The sequence below is a fragment of the Suncus etruscus genome, chromosome 8 (assembly GCF_024139225.1).
Source record: "Suncus etruscus isolate mSunEtr1 chromosome 8, mSunEtr1.pri.cur, whole genome shotgun sequence".
Taxonomy (NCBI): domain Eukaryota; kingdom Metazoa; phylum Chordata; class Mammalia; order Eulipotyphla; family Soricidae; genus Suncus; species Suncus etruscus.
The window spans coordinates 52,058,574-52,075,168 of NC_064855.1; the positions used below are offsets into that span (position 1 = coordinate 52,058,574).

Consider the following 16,595-nt stretch of genomic DNA (forward strand, 5'->3'; position numbering starts at 1 on the left):
TATAAAAAATAAAATAGGGGCCAAAGTAGTGGTAGGGCATTTGCCTTGCACGTAGCTGACCTAGGACAGACCGAAGTTCGATTCCCCCAGAGTCCCATATGGTCCCCCCAAGCCAGGAGCGATTTCTGAGCACATAGCCAGAAATAACCCCTGAGAGTCACAGGGTGTGGCCACATAACACAAAAAACAATAAATAAATAAACAAACAGATAAATAAATAATGTCCTCAAAAAATAAATAAAAATGTCCTCGTTTTCTTTTCAGATGCATTTGTTAAATCACTTATGAAATTATCATGATTCATTATTTCAATTAGGAAGCAAGCAGGAGGACTAAGTTCTCTTTAATTAGGTTTATAGTACAGGAACTATAAAGAACAACCATATTCAGGAACAAGAAAATGAACTCTAACCAAAATCTTCTCTCTCAAATATTATCTAACAAATACTTTCTTTTCAACCACTGGTCTAAATACCACTGGTTGTCCACAGGTATCAATTGATCAAGAATTTCATCTGACACAGTTTGGGTTGTTTGTTGTTTTTGTTCTTAATTCATAGTGCTAGAAATTGAACCCATAGTTTAAAGATAAAGAAGATAAGCTCTGTCACTGAGCTATCTCTCTAGTTGTTAAAGTTTGTTTAATAAATAATGGTTACCATTCTCATTTCACAGCCTTAGGGTTATAGTTATTTTTAACTTTAGATACCAAATATTTATATCAATATTCTAATATGCAGTTGATTGATTTTACAAAAAGAAAAATACTTGTTCTCCAATTTTGTAATATTAATGAATAAAAGCAGTTGAGTATAAAATAGCATTTTAATTTTTTATATAGTTTAATGTTTATAAAGCAGGAAATAATAAAGTGAAGATATTATATGCTTGATTTATTTTTCTCTGGATTTTCCAGCATTAAAAAGTAATGCTTTATAGGATTTTATTACAGCAATAAACCAAATACAAAGCTTATCAGTTAAAATACAGTCTGCTATTAGGGAACCTTTTCTTTCATCATTTCATACTTTTCAAAATTTCATTTCTTAATGTTTTCCTATTTTTGTACGTAATTAGTCTAACAATAAATGGCCTAAATCACTTTTTTATTGTCAAAGTTACATTTTCTGGTAAAAAGAATACTGTCACACATGAAAATAAAATTATTTTAAGTGCATGCTATACAGTAAAAGAAACAAAAACAACTAAGGACATTAAAAATAAAAAGCTTTCCATGTGCCCAGATAATTACTCTTACTACTTCTGTCTCGCATTTTTCTAATGCTGTCAGTAATTGATGAGTAATCTAGATATAGTCTCATCTTTTACAGTGAGTTTAGCATTTCGTATAGTATTCCACAAAACTCTTATGTTTCAGGAACATTTAATTTAAGAGATTATACAGACCAAAGCAAATGAATGGAATAGGTCATTTCACAGCCTGTCTTATTAGCTTTCTCATGCTGTCTTGGCTTGTGTCAATTAGATTGGGTGGCATTTTATCTGAAAGACAATACTAAATCACATTTACAAAAATCAAAGACTGCAGTTGTAAAAATTCTGCAGGAGAAAAATGTGCCTGGGTTAAAATTGACCTACACGATATAATGGATAAGATTAATCACGGTTTCTATCTTCTAAACCCCATAACTTGTATGAGGATTACATCAGGAAGAAAAGAGAGAACACACATATTTACCTCACCTCTACTTTCCATCAGAAATCTTCTTTTGGTGGTGTTGGAAGGGGGGAACACTGGAATACTCCCAAGTGTTCTCAGTAAGTTCAGGCTTGCTCAGAAATTAAGCTCAAAGTTCAATGTGAGATGCCCAGTTGTTAACTAGGCCACCCTGGAGGTGCTCGGTGCTGAGGGTAGAACCAGGATGTCTACTACATGTAAGTTTGCACCCTATCTTCTGTATTGTATCTCTAGCCCTTAGGATATTTTTGATTTATCAACAGTTTGAACATTTTTCTCAACTATGATTGATTCATCTGTTGCTGCATTTCATTTCACCTTTTCTGTTAGTATGATATTATTAGTAATGGAGTATTCTCATCCTGCTTGCTTTTTTCTTTGAGGACTTAATCCCAGCTCTGGTATTAAGAAGAGATAAAACTTTCTTAGAAAAAATGTCCAGAAGATTAAAAAAAGAAAAGGCAACAAAAGAGATGGAGAATGTCAAAGTATTAAGGGTTGTGCCACATCTATGGTTAATTTGGTCCCTCGGTACAAATAAAAAATCATGCACTTTCCAAGGGTGGGTTACTAAAAGTGGTTCTTCCTCTGCAGTTGGGGTAGATTCTAGCCCTCATTTGCCCCCCCACCAACTTTGTAAAAGCTATACCTGACATAGCCATACCCAGTGACCCTGACCCATAGGGCAGTAGAAAGGCTAGAGAGAGATTGTTGATGAGAACAGAAGTAGAGCTGGGCCAGGATGTGGCTTTTCTGACTTGATGGTCAGAAATCTAATAAGGAGAAATCTAATAAGATGAACAAAAACTATCAGTAAGAAAGGAGGGAACAAAAGAAAAACTTAAGAATTTTTTCATAGTTGTTGCTTTATCTAACATGTAAGTAGAAAATTGTTAGGTGTGTGTGAAATTGTTATCTGTGTGTGAAATATGAAAACCTTCTATAGTGTTGAAATGGACTTATTTTATACAATTATGCATAATTCAGTTCCCATTTCGTTATTTTTCTGCCTACCTCTGTAATATTCTACATATTAAAACCTTCCCGAAGTGGGGGGAATAATATTTTTTCACTAATTTCATCATACATTTCTTGACAGGTCTAGGAGAAAAATAAATGCTAAGTACTCAATGCTTCTCACTAAATATGCAGCACAAAACAAATCTTGTAGTATACGCTAGAATCTGTATAACAAATAAATGTTAAAGTATTAGTCATCTAACATTATTTGTTTATTCTTATCAGAATAATTCTTATTAAGGAATGAAGTGGTATTCTTTTTTTTTTTTTTTTTTTTTTTTTTTTGGTTTTTGGGCCACACCCGGCACTGCTCAGGGGTTACTCCTGGCTGTCTGCTCAGAAATAGCTCCTGGCAGGCACGGGGGACCATATGGGACACCGGGATTCGAACCAACCACCTTTGGTCCTGGAGCAGCTGCTTGCAAGGCAAACGCAGCTGTGCTATCTCTCCGGGCCCTGAAGTGGTATTCTTATATCATTTTATGAGAAACAATTGAGTTTTATATGTAAGACTTTTTTTTTTTAGCAATTGACCAGCATGCTCAGTGTTCACAAATGCAAAGAAAGTACACAAAATAAGTACAACCACAATGGAGAAAAATCTGACAATACAACAAAACATGTACCCTACAACTCAGCACCCACATATACTGGGATATACTCAACAGAAATGACTTTATTTGTAAAAAAAAAATATGCAAGAAAGTTATAAGAAAATATTCTTACTAAAGAAACACTATCCAAATGTCCAGTAGTATAACTGATGTATTTTGATGAACTAATTCAGTGGACAACAACAAATACAACAAAACTATTAATACATAAAATAACAGGCCTTATGTCACCAACATAATAAGTGATCAGAAAAGGGTAGACACGGGAGCAAGGAAGGTAACTGATACAATAGAGTGCATGCCTGACATGTATAAGATCCTGAATTCTATACTCAGCACTACATGTTACCCAAAGCATCACTAGATGTAGCCCTGGGATTCCCAATTACAGCTTGGTATGACAACTATTTTTTAAAAGGAAGACCCAAACAGTGAGCATATAACTTCGTTTACCATAAACTACAGTGCAAAATAAAACATAATGATGAACATAAAACAACTGTGGTTGACTTGTCAGATGCTGAGGAATGGGAATAACTGGGGAGGAGCAAGAAAAAAATGTTTATATGTGTTAACGCCTCAAATTGCCACTCAATCATTGATATGAAACCTTACAATTCCATTTCAACAGAGTGTAGGCCCTGTTGATGTTGGTGGTAGCTATCAGGGATTGGGACTGTACTCACACAAATACACATATGCACATCAAGTTATCTACCTATGATTTATACACACTATTCTTAAGCTTCTAAGTAAATAGAAATAAATAAGGATGTACATAAGAAGCTAAATCCAGGATATGGAATTCAACAGTGACAAACTCTAAAAAAGATTGTCACTATTTAATTTTAAAGCAGATGCATATTTCATGTTGTCCTACCAAAACTTTGTCCACCAATGAATATAGTGGTTCCCAGTATTTCTAAAATACAAATAATTTTTATTACATCTGTTTGGGAAAAATCAATCGCTTCTCGGCCTTTTGGCTAAGATCAAGTGTTTGGGAAAAATCTGTTTTATTAATCCTCTTATCTGTACTATTTGTATGAACTATGTGAAATTTGGTAACAGATTAGGGTAAAAACTTCCTATAACTCATTGATTTTCTTTTAATATTTTTTATTTAAACACCTTGGTTAGTGATGTGGAGCATTTTTTCATGTGCCTTTTGGCCATTTGTATTTCTTCTTTATCAAAGTGTGTGTCCATTTCTTCTCCCCATTTTTGGATGGGATTAGATGTTTTTTTTTCTTGTAGAGTTGTCAGTGCCCTGTATATTTTGGATATTAGCCCCTTATCTGATGGATTTTGGGTGAATAGTTTCTCCCACTCAGTGAGTTGCTTTGTATCCTAGGCACTATTTCCTTTGAGGTGCAGAAGCTTTTCCCATCTGTTAATATTCCCATCTGTTAATCTCTGCTTTCACGTGCTTGAAGAGTGCAGTTTCCTCCTTGAAGATGCCTTTAGTCTCAATGTCATGGAGTGTTATACCTACGTGTTGTTCTATATACCTTATGGTTTCGGGTCTGATATCGAGGACTTTAATCCATTTGGATTTTACCTTCATACATGATGTTAGCTGGGGGTCTAAGTTTGCTTTTTTGCAAGTGGCTAACCAGTTGTGCCAACACCACTTGTTGAAGAGGCTTTCTTTGCTCCATTTAGGACCTCTTGCTCCTTTATCAAAGATTAGATTATTGTATGTCTGGGGAACATTCTCTGAGTACTCAAGTCTATTCCACTGTAATGAGGGTCTGTCTTTATTCTAATACCATGCTGTTTTGATGACTATTGCTTGGTAATACAGTTTAAAGTTGGGGAAAGTAATGCCTCCCATATTCTTTTTCCCAATAATTGCTTTGGCTATTCGAGGGTGTTTATTGTTCCAAACGAATTTCAAAAGTGCCTGATCCATTTCTTTGAAGAATGTCATGGGTACCTTTACAGGGATCGCATTAAATCTGTATAATGCGTTGGGGAGTATTGCCATTTTGATGATGTTATTCCTGCCAATCCATGAGCTGGGTATGTGTTTTTATTTCTGTGTGTCCTCTCTTATTTCTTCGAGTAGAGTTTTATAGTTTTCTTTGTATAGGTCCTTCACGTCTTTAGTCAAGTTGACTCCAAGATATTTGAGTTTGTATGGCACTAATGTGAATGGGGTTGTTTTCTTAATGTCCATTTCTTCCCTATTATTATTGGTATATAGAAAGGCCATTGATTTTTGCATGTTAATTTTGTAGCCTGCCACCTTGCTATATGAATCTATTATTTCAGAAGCTTTTTAGTAGAGTCTGTAGGGTATTCTAAGTAGATTATCATGTCATCTGCAAACAGTGAGAGCTTGACTTCTTCCTTTCCTATCTGGATTCTCTTGATATCTTGTTCTTGCCTGATCTCTATAGCAAGGACTTCCAGTGCCATGTTGAATAGGAGTGATGAGAGAGGACAGCCTTGCCTTGTGCCAGAATTAAGAAAAAAGGCTTTTATTTTTTCTCCATTGAGGATAATATTTGCCACTGATAATATTTGCCACTGATGGCTTTAACTATATTCAGAAAGGTTCCTTCCATTCCCATCTTGCTGAGAGTTTTGATCAAGAATGGGTGTTGGACCTTATCAAATGCTTTCTCTGTGTCTATTGATACGATCATGTGATTTTCATTTTTCTTATTGTTGATGTTGTGTATTATGTTGATAGATTTACAGATGTTAAACCATCTTTGTTTTCCTGGGATGAAACCTACTTGATCATAATGATCTTCTTAATTAGGCATTGAATTTTTTTGCCAGGATTTTGTTGAGGAACTTTGCATGTGTGTTCATCAGGGATATTGGTCTGTAATTTTCTTTTTTGGTAGCATCTCTGGTTTAGTTATCAAGGTGATGTTGGCCTCATAAAAGCTATGTGGAAGTGTTCCCATTTTTTCGATTTCATGAAAGAGTCTTGCCAGGATTGGTAGTAGTTCCTCTTGGAAGGTTTGAAAGAATTCATTAGTGAATCCATCTGGGCCTGGGCTTTTGTTTTTGGCTGACATTTGATTACCGTTTTAATTTCATCAATAGTGATGGGATTGTTTAGATATGCTACATCCTCATATTCAACCCTGGGAAGTTATGAGTTCAAGAATTTATCCATATCTTCCAGGTTCTCATATTTAGTGGCATAGAGTATCTCAAAGTAGTTTCTGATTACCCTTTGAATTTCTGCAATATCAGTAGTGATCTCCCCTTTTTCATTCCTAATACGAGTTATCAAGTTTTTCTCTCTCTCTTTCTTTGTTAGTTTTGCTAATGGTCTATCAATCTTGTTTATTTTTCCAAAGAACCAACTTCTGCTTTCGTTGATCTTTTGGACTGTTTTTTGGGTTTCCACTTCATTGATTTCAGCTCTCAGCTTTGTTTTTTCCTTCTGTCTCCCTATTTTTGGGTCCTTTTGTTGAGCACTTTCTAATTCTATGAGCTGCATCATTAAGCTATTCAGGTAGGCCTCTTTTTCCTTCCTAATGTGTGCTTGCAAAGCTATAAATTTTCCTCTCAGTACTGCTTTTGCTGTGTCCCATAAGTTCTGATAGTTTGTGTCTTTTATTACCATTTGTTTCTAGGAAAGTTTTGATTTCCTCTTTGATTTCATCTCAGATCCACTGGCTATTTAGAATGAGGCCGTTTAACTTCCAGGTGTTAACGTTTTTCTTCTGGTCCCTTTGACATTCACATATAATTTTAGAGCCTTGTGGTCAGTGAAGGTAGCCTGCAAAATTTCTATCCTCTATCCTGGAGAATGTCCCATGTACATTGGAGAAAAATGTGTATCCAGGTTTCTGGGGGTGGAGTGTCCTATATATATCTACTAAGCCTCTTTCTTCCATTTCTCTACTCAGGTCTAGTATATTCTTGTTGGGTTTCAGTCTGGTGTTGACAAAGCCATGTTGAGGTCCCCCACAATTTTTGTATTGTTATTGATATTATTTTTCAGATTTGTCAACAATTGTATTAAATATTTCTCTGGACCCTCATTCAGTGCATATATGTTTAGGAGAGTGATTTCTTCCTGCTGTACATATCCCTTGATTAATACAAAAGGTCCATCTTTGTCCCTTTTAACTTTCCTGAATATAAAGTTTGCTTCATCTGATATTAGTATGGCCACTCAAGCTTTTTTATGGATGTTGTTTGCTTGGATAATTTTCCTCCAGCCTTTAATTTTGAGTCTATGTTCTGACTATTCAGGTGTGTTTCTTGTAGGTAGCAGAAGGTTGGATTGAATTTTTGGATCCATTTAGCCACTTTGTGTCTCTTAACTGGTGCATTTAGTCCATTGACACTGAGAAAAAGAATTGTCCTGGGATTTAGTGCCATCTTTATATCGAAGTTTGGTGTGTCTTTTGGTCATTCTTGTCTTAAATTAGGTCTTTCAGTTTTTCTCTTAAGACTGGTTTTAAGTCTGTAAAGTTTCTGAGCTGTTGTGAAATACATGTGAAACCATGTATTCTTCCTTCAAACCTGAAAGTGAGTTTTGCTGTGTGCATTATTCTAGGCGAAGCATTTATTTCATTGAGTTTTGTCACTATGTCCCACCACTGCTTTCTGTCCTTGAGTGTTTCTGGTGACAGGTCTGCTGTAAATTTCAAGGATGTTCCCTTGCCTGTAATTTCCCTTTTTGATATTGCTGCTTTCAGAATTCTGTCTCTATCCGTGGGATTCGTCATTGTGACTAGGATGTGTCTTGGGGTATTTTTTCTGTGGTCTCTTTTGGTTGGTACTCTTTGGGCATGCAGGATTTGATCGCATATATTTTTTAGCTCTGGAAGTTTCTCTTTAATGATGTTCTTGACCATTGATTCTTCCTGGAAATTTTCTTCCTGGGTCTCTGGGACTCCAATGATTCTTAAATGTTTATGTTGATCTTATCATAGACTTCTATTTTCATCTGTTCACATTCTTTGACTAATTTTTCCATTGTCTGCTCATTTGCTTTAAGTTTTTTTTCCAATTTTCCCCATTGTATGGAGTTGTTATTTATCTTATCTTCCACAGCACTAATTTTAGCCTCAGTTTCTGTTATCCTGTTGGAGAGCTCATCCAGTTTGTCATTCAATTCGTTTACTGATTTTTTCAGACCTGTTATTTGACCTGTTATTTCAGTTTGGAGTTTTCTGATTTCTGTCTTCATATTTTCTTGGTTCTTATTAGTGTTCTGTTCAACTCAATCCATGGTTTCTTTGAGTTCTTTGAGCATCTTCCATATTTCTTCTCTAAACTTTTTATCTGAGACTTATCTGAGACTAGGTGGTTGGCCATTTTCCGGTCATCAGAGTTGCCATCTTCATTCTCTATGTCTGATGCTGGCCTGTGTTGTTTCCCCCATTGTCACGCTTGTATTGTGGGTTTTTCTACGTGTTGTGGTGGTATTCATTGGTTAAATGAAGTGGGCGACCACGCTCCTCTGGTTGCAGTGGCTTTCTTTCATTAGAAAGAGCCCACGGCCGCAAAGTGAAGCGGAGTGGCCTTGCTCTTCTGGAGCCTCTGGGAGAGCTATTTTTCTTTGCCTTTTCGGCCCACTCCCATGAGGTTCAGGAGACAGGACAGTGGAAAAACACATACAGGCACCACTCTCAGTTTCTCACAGTCGGAAACCACTGGGCAGGCATAGATTATCCCAGCCTGCTGTCACAAAGAGGGGACCTGCCTTTCTGTAGAATACTGCAGATAGCCGGTTTTCATGGTCGGACACAGTTCCTTGGAGTTCCCGCCTTGGATGAGCCTCTGGGAGAGCTATTTTTTTCTGGATCCTTTTTGGCCCACTCCTAAGAGGTTCAGAAGAAAGGACAGTGTAAAAACATGTACAGGCAACACTCACAGTTTCTCACAGTCGGGAACCACTGGGCAGGCATAGATGTTTTATTAATTCATTGATTTTAAGATACATATGACTTTCTTCTTGAAGTTTTACAAGTCACAGTGCATCTCACCACTAGTGTTGTGTGGTGGTTTACTTATCAACAATTTTTACATATTTAATAGTACATACAGTAGGATATTTTTAATAATGGCTAACATCTTAGATTCAATGAAGTTAGTTGTCTTAGCAGCTTCTCAAGTTTTCATCTTTTGCCATGTAAGTGACATAGAGCCAAGAGCATGCAGTATGAGTTTATCCTATCTTCATTAAACAGTGCAATTAATTACATAAAACAATCAGTTTCTTGTAATACAAACTAAAGTTTGGTATGAGATTTTAACAGGATATACAAACACTGAAGTTTGTGGGAATAAAGGGGAATGCAAAATAGGCTAGTTGACTGCATGCAATGAGTCACAAGTAGAGGGTATAATGAAAGAATCTCTTTTCTTTGACTTTGAATAACTGTCATCAGGATTTCTGGAAGTTACCTGTCAGGTAATCCTTTTGTTTTTAAAGAAGTAAAAAAAAATACCCAATTTGTTGTATGATTTTTTCCTAGCCTCTCATGGTTGACTTGTTCAAATAAAAACCATTTCTGCAACCTGCTAACCCATGAGATGCCATGTGTAACAGCAGGCTGATGCCTGGGAAAAGCATTCAGGCTGGAACTCAACCCCTGTGAGAGCAGGAGGCTTTATCTGTTTTGTCTAATGAGCATCACAAATGTAGCATGATGCCTGGTACATAGCATATGCTCCCCAAACATGTTTAATAAATAATTTTTTGATGTCTCTCTGATCCAGTTCAAGAAATTAACCATATTGAATGGGATTTTTGGATGTCATTTTGAGATGATAGAAATGGTTACCCTTGAATTAAATATAAAGATAATTTGAAGTTAATCTAAAGTTGTTTTGATTTGGAAATTTTTCTCATTTGCAAGCATGAAATGTTTTGTTGTAAATTGATTTCTACTTAAACCTCAAGCCTAAACTATTTTCTTTATTCTGTAAATCTTTTTACTGAAAGCTCTCTTCTTCTCCAGCCCTGAATCCATAATATTTCTCTTTGCCCCTGGGCCCTCTGGGTTGACATCCACATAGTCCCTCTGCCTGCACATTCCCTTATATCCTATTGTTCTTATGTCTGAATACTCGCTGAGGATCAGACTCAAATGTTTGTGTATGCCTTGCCAAAGAATAGACATTCAACAATATTTGTCAGCTTAATTGTGTTTCTGGTATTGAATTGTAAAACTTGAGTGATCCCTGAGCACAGAGCCAGGAATAAATTCTGAGCACTGTTGGGTGTGGTCCAACACCCAAAACAACTGAAGGAACAAAAAATCAACAGCATTCTCTACTGTAGAGATTTTATTCTAGGCTGCCATCTTGATTTTCATAAATGCCTGTCATTGTCCCACTTCTAGAACATGCAATGTTTGGACTAACATCAAGATGCTCAGCAAATAGAGATCAAGAACTCTGTGTTGAATTTTATGATAAAGGAAAAAATTTTAATGTGCTATGAATGTGTAAGATATTCACTGTTTAGGGTATCTGGGAATGATTTAGAACCTACTCACAGTTAGCATAAAGACAAGTTCTCTTCTCCATCAGTGGATAGTTCTCAGAATGGCAACTGAGTTGCTATGCTCCACCAGTTGCAGAATAGATTGTGTGCTAGCTGTAGGTACTCTTCTTTACAAGTGTTTTTCTCATTGACAAGAACGAGACCACAGACAACTTTCCAACAGCAGGATGCTGAGCAAGCATGATGGGGAGCAGATAAGGACCATCAGTACATGCTCAGCTCCTTTCAGATATTTTGGGAATGATCAGAAATAGAATTTAGAGGACACAGAATTTTTTCTTAAGACTGGAAAGACTTACACATTTGTAAATCAAAGGATAGCAAATATTGGAAGACAGAATCATGATAAGATAGCTAATAGGTATATTTTGGAATAAGAACCTTGAGGTCGTAAAATTGTATGATGTAGGTCACAAAAGAATAGGTTAGTCTAGGAACCATATCAAGCAGTGCGCAGTACTCAGGTATCACTTTCTATAGTGCTCAAGGGACCATATTCAGTGCCAGGAATCAAACTGAATCAGTATCAACTGAATTCAAGACAAGCACCTTAACTCCAGCACTCTCTTTGCCCCACCTTTCCCAGTTTAGTTTTAAAAGAAATAATGTACACTGGAAAGAATATAAAAAAAGTTAAAGTGCTTGCCTTGCTTTCAACTAACTGACCCTGGCACATTTCTCAGCTCCACATTGGATATTCCTGAGCACAAAGCCAGGAATAAGCCCTGGAAACTGCTAGGTATCAACCAAGGAGAAGAGGGAGGAAAGAAGGGCATGAGGAAGGAAGGAAGGAAGGAAGGAAGGAAGGAAGGAAGGAAGGAAGGAAGGAAGGAAGGAAGGAAGGAAGGAAGGAAGGAAGGAAGGAAGGAAGGAAGGAAGGAAGGAAGGAAGGAAGGAAGGAAGGAAGGAAGGAAGGAAGGAAGGAAGGAGGAAGGAAGGAGGAGGGAGGGAGGGAGGGAGGGAGGGAGGGAGGGAGGGAGGTAAGGATAGGGAGTCTAAAGTAAAAGATAAGATTGTCCATAAAGAAGCACTTGAAGGTCATTTAAATATGTCTATGACTTTGATTCAGCCCACCAAGGGTCAGCAGCAGGACTGAAAAGAAAGGTATAGGGCATTTCTGGAAAATACATATTTCTTAGCATTTCCTAGTAACAATTGTCATATGTACCTTTTAGAATCAAAATACTTAGCAATCAAAGCATGTTTGCTAACTCCTATAAGCTGTAAAGATATCCTCTTAAGGGTAGGGCACTGATCCAGAGATTAAAATTAGATTTATTCTGCCTACCTCCACACTGTCCTCTTTCTAGAGAATTAGAAACACAAGCATTACATATTGCTTTGCATGATGCATTAAGATACATATTAAATATTTTAAGGAGGGCGAATTTAGTAAAAAATAAATTGTTATTGTGTTTTCAAATAATACTCAGGAGCTTATTATTAGTAATGGGGGCCTTCCCAGAAATGATCTCTTCCACCTTCTGTAACCATAAATCTTAAAGTGAAAAAAACAAGAATGATGATTGTAAGAGAATAACAGTTTAGTCAGATTTTGCACTTCATTGGACACCATGCAAATAAATGTATACATTTAAATTGGACAGCACTTAAACAGATTTAATAATTCATCTGATTGCCTCTGAAAATAGAATAACCAAACCCCATACATGCAGATGCTAAAACATGGCAGAGAATGATGCATTCGTGTTTAATATTGCTAATAAATTTGGAAATTCGCATTTTTATTGATAAACATTTTCTTGAAATGCAGTCTAGGAGGACAGATTGTTAAATTTAAGTACTATATAAATGAAAATTATAGATAGTAGTACTATTAGTGGCAGTACTGTGTGTAGAGCCATCTACTAAACCAACTTACCTGCAGTTTTAAGCACTCAGCAATGAGCTTCATATTTCACTTTAATGTGCAACCAAATAGCACACAATTTTAGAGGAAAAATAAGCATGGTAACAGAGTAATGATCATTGTAAATATTATGCTTCTCCTCATTGACTTAAATTACATATTTAACAATATTTCAGAAAAATATTTGTTTGTCTAGCTTAATATATTGAAATCTTTTGCCTGTAGAATTCATGTAGAGAAAATACCTAAATCTTTTATAAGATTTTCTCTGCCTCACACAGCGCATGCATATTTACACACATACCAATGTATTTTACACATTCCAGACACTTTGAGATCTAAAATTATTGTTATTAATTGAGCACTATAAAATCCCATTAATGTTTCTCTATATATATTGTCTTCAATAATATTACATTGCATCACTCAGGATGCCTACATAGTTACTTTCACCTTCTTGTGTCCTCTCTAAAATGTGAAAGGTTTGAAAGAAATGAATTTGTGCTTTACAAATAGTATGTCAACGTTCATATTAGAATAGAATAACATTTTTCTGGTGAAAGCATTTATTTCATAGTGAATGAAATTGCCATACAAAGCCCTAGTGTTGGTTTTTCTACTAGCAGTCCTCTGAATTAGTTGGTTCAGAAAATTTCTTAAAATTTATTTTGCATTATTAGTGGGCTTTCTTTTTATATGTGTTATTCTGTTTCTCCCATTAAGATTCCAGAAGCTTATTTCATTAGAGATCCCCATACCTTCCTTCTTACAAAGGATTTTATTAAGGTATATGTTTGTATTGAGTGTGAATATTGGGTCTTCAGATTCTTGCATGTACTCACAGCTTCAACATAAAAATAGTGTCTTGGTTAACATAAGCATGTTCAGAAGGAGAATCAAAACCTATCGAAATACTAATTCTTGGATGGTTCTGCACCCTAATAGAAGAGATTCTGGTGAATTTTCTAAACTCTTTTCATGGCTAACTTGAGAAACACTAGGTTATTAAAGTATATTGACTTTCTTGATGCACATTGATTACATAACTCACTCTCCTTCCACTGCAGGCCATGGAGGTACAGATCCAAAACTTTGGTCAGACGCCATCTCAGTTGCTTATTGAGCCACATCCTCCTCGGAGCTCTGCCATGCACCTGGTAAGATTATCAGCTTGTTGAAATGTTATAAATTGCACCTGGACCTTGATGGTTCTTAGCATTTTTCGAATCTGTTCAAATTGTTAGTTTACTTTCCACTCCTGAGAGAATACTATTTAAGCTTCTGTCAGTGAGGTTTGTACTCACAGGTTAGCCATTTTTTCTAATTGTTTATGCCTCTGTGCATACTCATTCATACACTACAGGATTCCTGACAAGGGCACCTAAATTAAACTAGGCTTATACATTGAAATGAAAATATGAAGAAAATGTGATATTAAATAAAAAATTGTGATATTAGATAATGTGATGTTAAATATAAAATATTTTCTGATTTAAATATTTAAAGAGTTATATTACCCCATTTAATTTTTTAATAAATTTTATTGTGATAAAAGTGAATTACAAGTCTTTCACAGTAATACTTAAGGTACATAGTACATAGACAATGAATTAGGGCCATTTCTACCACCAGTGTTATCCTCCTTCCACTCCTGTTCCCAGCATGAATCCCATACCTCCCCTCTTTTGGACTACTAATGTAAGAGGTCTCCTTTGTGTGTAGCTTGTGTAGATTTACCCTGTTTAATTTTTGGAAACTAGGCAGGATAATAATTTTTCTAAGAAAAGTTAAGCAGAGATTTAGTTGACTGCAAGGAGAGAGTTGAGCCACCGGGCTTATGATCAAAGGCTTCAAGTTAGTCTTGGGTAAAACATCAGCCATAATTTGAGCACTACTGGGTGTCTTACACAAGTTGTTTAACTTGGCTTCTTTTCTTTTTCCGCTTGTTACAGCTACTTTAATATGGAGGTAATATTAGCATCAACCCTAAGGATGTAATCATTCATTACAATCTAGCTAGATTCACTACAGTATTCTCTACTTAGATGAGTACATAACTACCTCTGTTATGTTAGCTGATATTATGCATAATCAGTTACTTTAATTCATCTTTTATGAGAACTTTTTAATTTAGGATAGGAAGATAGTACACTGAACAGGGTGGTTTCCTTGTACACAAGCAACCCTGATTCTCTTCCTGTCACATTTGGTCCCTCGAATACCACCAGAAGTGACCTCTCAGCATAGAGTCAGGAGTAAAAACCTGAGCACAGTTGGGTATAGTCAACACTCAAAAAAAATTTTTAAGAGAACCTATTTGATAAAAATTTGTTCAGGAAATCTGAGGCCCTTCCCAGCCATTTTTAGCCAACCTGGTTAGCTGTTCAATGTGAGAGCCCAAGGATATCATTGTCCTCAGCCTTGGTGGTGCCAGGAATTACCCAGGTCACCCTAAGAGTATTCAGGGGCTTTATCCAATCATTTTTAGGGGATTAGGTGATGCAGGGGATCAAAGCATGGTGGCCACATGCAGTCATGGACATTAACCCCTGTCTGTCTTTTCATCCATATGGAATATTTCAATTGTGATTTCTTTTTACTAATCTTTATTACTGATGTAAAAAGTGCTTGAAAATTTTCTCTTTAAAATTTATTTTATTTAAATTTGGGGGTGGCACACTGGTTGGTGCTCAGGGATTTGTGCTCAATTGTCACTCTTGTCAGTGTGGGGATGAACTGGTGTTGGCCTCATAGAAGACAAACTTTTTTAGCCCAAATAGTAAACATGTCTTTGCAGACTGGTTTGCAGTCCATCTATTTTTATACATTGTTACTATGGCAGGAAATATATTTGTATTAAAGAGACCTTTTATATGTGTATATACAAGTATTATAAGTTGTACTTTTGTGGTTATTTAATCATAACTTATCATTTTTATACCTTTACCTTTATTCTACCAATTACTTAGCAAGTCCTCACTTGGGTAGGCCATTTGTCTTGCAGGCAATACTTGACCTGGTTATGATCCCTGGCATTTCATATGGTTTTCCCCAAGCATCAGCAGTAATTCCTGAGTGCAATCCAGTAGTAACCCCTGAGCATCACTGAGTATGGCCCCTCCCAAACAAAACACAACAAAAAAGGCTTGGCTTTAGTCCCATATATGTGTCAGATGATGCTCAGCATTGCCAACACAGAGAAAAGTACATTATTTGTGCCTTCCAGGAACATAGAATCAAACTTAGGGTAAAACACAGTAATGTCTGTATGTGAAAACACTGCTTTCCTTTCTACAATAGCCCAACCAATCAGTCTCATGCACACCCTTCTTACTCAATATGAAAGCTAGTTGCAACCAATCCTTGTACATGATGAACCAGAAAATTTGGCACCAAGCATGCTGTTCCCAAACCAACACCTACTCACAGTGGAGACACGTATAAGTGGCTGGGACCCTCAATTCTGGAGATGAAGCATTTTCAATAAGCTGCCCAGAAGAATATCACTAACACTTTATTTTATGAAATGCATTGGCAGGAGAGTTTTATTCCCATGTTAGTTTTCTCTGTTTAATAATAATAAAAATAATAATATTTATCCTGGAGAATTGCCCAGTCAGAATTCATTGCTCTCCAAGGGGAGATGGTTAAGAGACTAAATTGTTATGGAATTGTGTCTAAAGAAAATCCAGGTTTTCATATTCATGTAAAAGATAATTCATGTGTACAGCAAATAATCACAAAATAGGCACGAGTGCTAGTGACAAATTCACAGTTTTTATATTGTAGCATTTTTTTGTGAAAGTAACTATGATGTCTACTTTCTATTGAGTCATATGCTGTTTGAAAATTGTTTTATCCCTGAATAAGCTTAGTAATTCACAGTCTAGAAGG

General features: G+C 36.1%; 1 protein-coding gene across 2 annotated transcripts in view; it reads left to right on the forward strand.

Annotated features, from left to right (window-relative positions):
* Positions 1–16,595, forward strand: part of NBEA (neurobeachin) — a 697,365-nt gene that overhangs the window by 641,490 nt on the left and 39,280 nt on the right. For both annotated transcript variants that reach the window (XM_049778738.1, XM_049778739.1), the window contains one exon: positions 13,769–13,858. In XM_049778738.1, the coding sequence (XP_049634695.1) occupies positions 13,769–13,858 (90 nt within the window). The remainder of the gene's footprint in view (positions 1–13,768; positions 13,859–16,595) is intronic.